The sequence below is a fragment of the Cyprinus carpio genome, chromosome A11 (genome assembly GCF_018340385.1).
Source record: "Cyprinus carpio isolate SPL01 chromosome A11, ASM1834038v1, whole genome shotgun sequence".
NCBI lineage: Eukaryota > Metazoa > Chordata > Actinopteri > Cypriniformes > Cyprinidae > Cyprinus > Cyprinus carpio.
In genome coordinates, this window is record NC_056582.1 from 25447905 (window position 1) to 25450207 (window position 2303).

General features: G+C 40.3%; 2 protein-coding genes across 3 annotated transcripts in view; one reads left to right on the forward strand and one right to left on the reverse strand.

The window, feature by feature from the left end:
• LOC109091652 (ERO1-like protein alpha) overlaps positions 1–1686 on the reverse strand; it is a 135679-nt gene extending 133993 nt beyond the window's left edge. Inside the window, exon 1 of the mRNA XM_042766952.1 lies at positions 1351–1686. Coding sequence (XP_042622886.1) covers positions 1351–1518 — 168 coding nt within the window. The 5' untranslated portion in view covers positions 1519–1686. The remainder of the gene's footprint in view (positions 1–1350) is intronic.
• LOC109091650 (E3 ubiquitin-protein ligase TRIM39-like) overlaps positions 1–2303 on the forward strand; it is a 203195-nt gene that overhangs the window by 42434 nt on the left and 158458 nt on the right. The gene's annotated exons all lie outside the window — the stretch shown is intronic.

The window sequence follows — 2303 nt, forward strand, 5'->3', positions numbered from 1 at the left end:
GGGGGCCCCCCCCTGAACATAAATTCACCTTTTAGTATCGGCAGAATCTCTCTCTGTGCGCTTGTCGATGTGATTATAAATTCTGAATTTGTTGAAGACGTTCATGCTCTCTATGTCACAGAAACGTCGTCCAAGACCCCGGTTAACTGCAGGACCAGAACGGAGATTTTAATTAACAGAAACAATAACGTTATCACACATTTGATAAAAGCCAAAAACTAATTTATACTCCATTATCCACCCATTCCCAAATGTGAAAATAAACCATCCTTTGTGTTAGACTCTTACTGCTGATCAGGTGTTTGAAACTGACCTCAATTAATAATTTAAAACAATCAAATAGTCAGCCTGTAAAGCCTACACTTACTTAAATTCATAATACACTAGCTTTTAAATAACTTAAACACAGGAAGAAATCACGCAGCAGAAAATGTAGTTGTTTGGTTTATAATCGCCTCCACCGAAACTCCGACCTGCTTTGATGTAAAAGTCCAAAATTCCCAGAGCAAACACAGACGCCTCCCAAAAACTGCACGTGTTCCCAGACATCCCTTTACAAACGCAACCTCTGTTGAAGTCAAAGTGTTCTTGCGGTTTCTAGCAGCTTGGTGCAGGACTGGATCGGTGAGATTACGCTCCTCTGGGATCACAAGCTGTCAAACTCAACCAACTACCGCGTGGAAGTTCCACCGCGACGCCCCGCCTCCAAACAAAGAGACGTCACATACGGACACGCCCACACGCGGCGCGCTGTAGTTCTTCACCGGCGCGCTCAGCGCTGTACTGAACGACGGAGGGAGGGATTGAAGACTACAAACCCCATAATCCCGCGGACGTCAGCGCATCAAGCGGACCAATGGGACAACACCACTGTGAATAACAGACGGTTTGCTTTCAAACGTATTTTAAACTTACGTCCATTTATGCTTTCTTTACTTTATTATTTTTAATTACAACATTCATGCTCTGTGTCAATTTTTTATACGTGAATATAATACATGTAATAAAAACTGTATAAAATGTGCCACAAATAAGTACTTAAATAAACTTGAAACTTAAATATCTGAGCATAATATTTGTGATCTATGTTGATTAACTAGCCAGGATCACTGACAGCCACACAGACAGTTTTAAATCAAAATATGAACAAGAATATGCAATATTTAGAAACATAAACTTTTAACTGAAAAGCGCTTAAACGGCGCAGAACCCCGCAACGAACTGCGGACGTGATGACGTCACACCCGCGCGACAGTAGAACGTGCCAGAAATACTATGGCAACTGTGTCAGAAACAGAAACATTAACATTAATAACGTGTGTTTTATTCATGGCAGTCAAATAAACTCACGTGGCACAAGCAGCTTTGGTCCTGGCCGTCCGGAGTCTCTCCGTAAACAGGCTCCTTCTGTGGGCTTCTGCTCTTGGCGTTGTTTTGAAAGCATCCCCAGCTGAAATCACCGCAGAATAAACTCAGGAGTAAAACCAGCAGTCCGCGGGATTGTGTTGGGTTCAACATGACTCACAGACGATGAAACCACTCAAACTTCCCGTTCAGAGGAGACGCCAGAAGTCCCTCATGAATATTTTCAATGATAATTACGCGCTAAACGGACATTATAAACACGAGCGACGTCACGTTTGCTGTCGGCAAATAAAAACGCAAAAAAAATGCTCAAAACTGTGAAAGTTAAAGAAGCCGAGAAACTCTACAGAGAGTGAGGGGCGTGGCTAAGTGCGCGGGTGCTTGAAGTTGGCGGTGCTTACACCGCATCAGATGATCGACAGATGTTTGCTCCGCCCCTGTTCAGTACGTGGACCGCAGTAAACAGTAACTGGGCTTACTGCGTTAAGACAGTGTTTATAAAAGAACAAACTCAGTAAACACATTACTAATAAAGCATAGACGAGCAGAAAAAAAGGACAAGGCAGATTTAAGGCAATGTCGTACAGTTTAAAGCATGTAAAACAGAACAACAACAACATGAACATAAAAATATTCTTTAAAAGAAGAAAAAGAATTAAAAAGCGCTATAGGCTATAATATCAATTTTTCAGGTAGAAAAATGGCAGGAATATTCATGAAACGTTGAACAAAAAAATCATTTACTGAACAAGCATTATATTTACATTAAAAATATGTGATAAGATCATTTAATTTTAAAAACTGAAAATCAAATGATAAAAAATAGTAGCACTTAATGTTTCCAGATTTTTAATTATAAAATTAATCATTTATTATAACTGACAGCTGTGATGATCAGTGGGCTTGAGTTTTTACCTCCATCATTAGTGCCTGGGCAA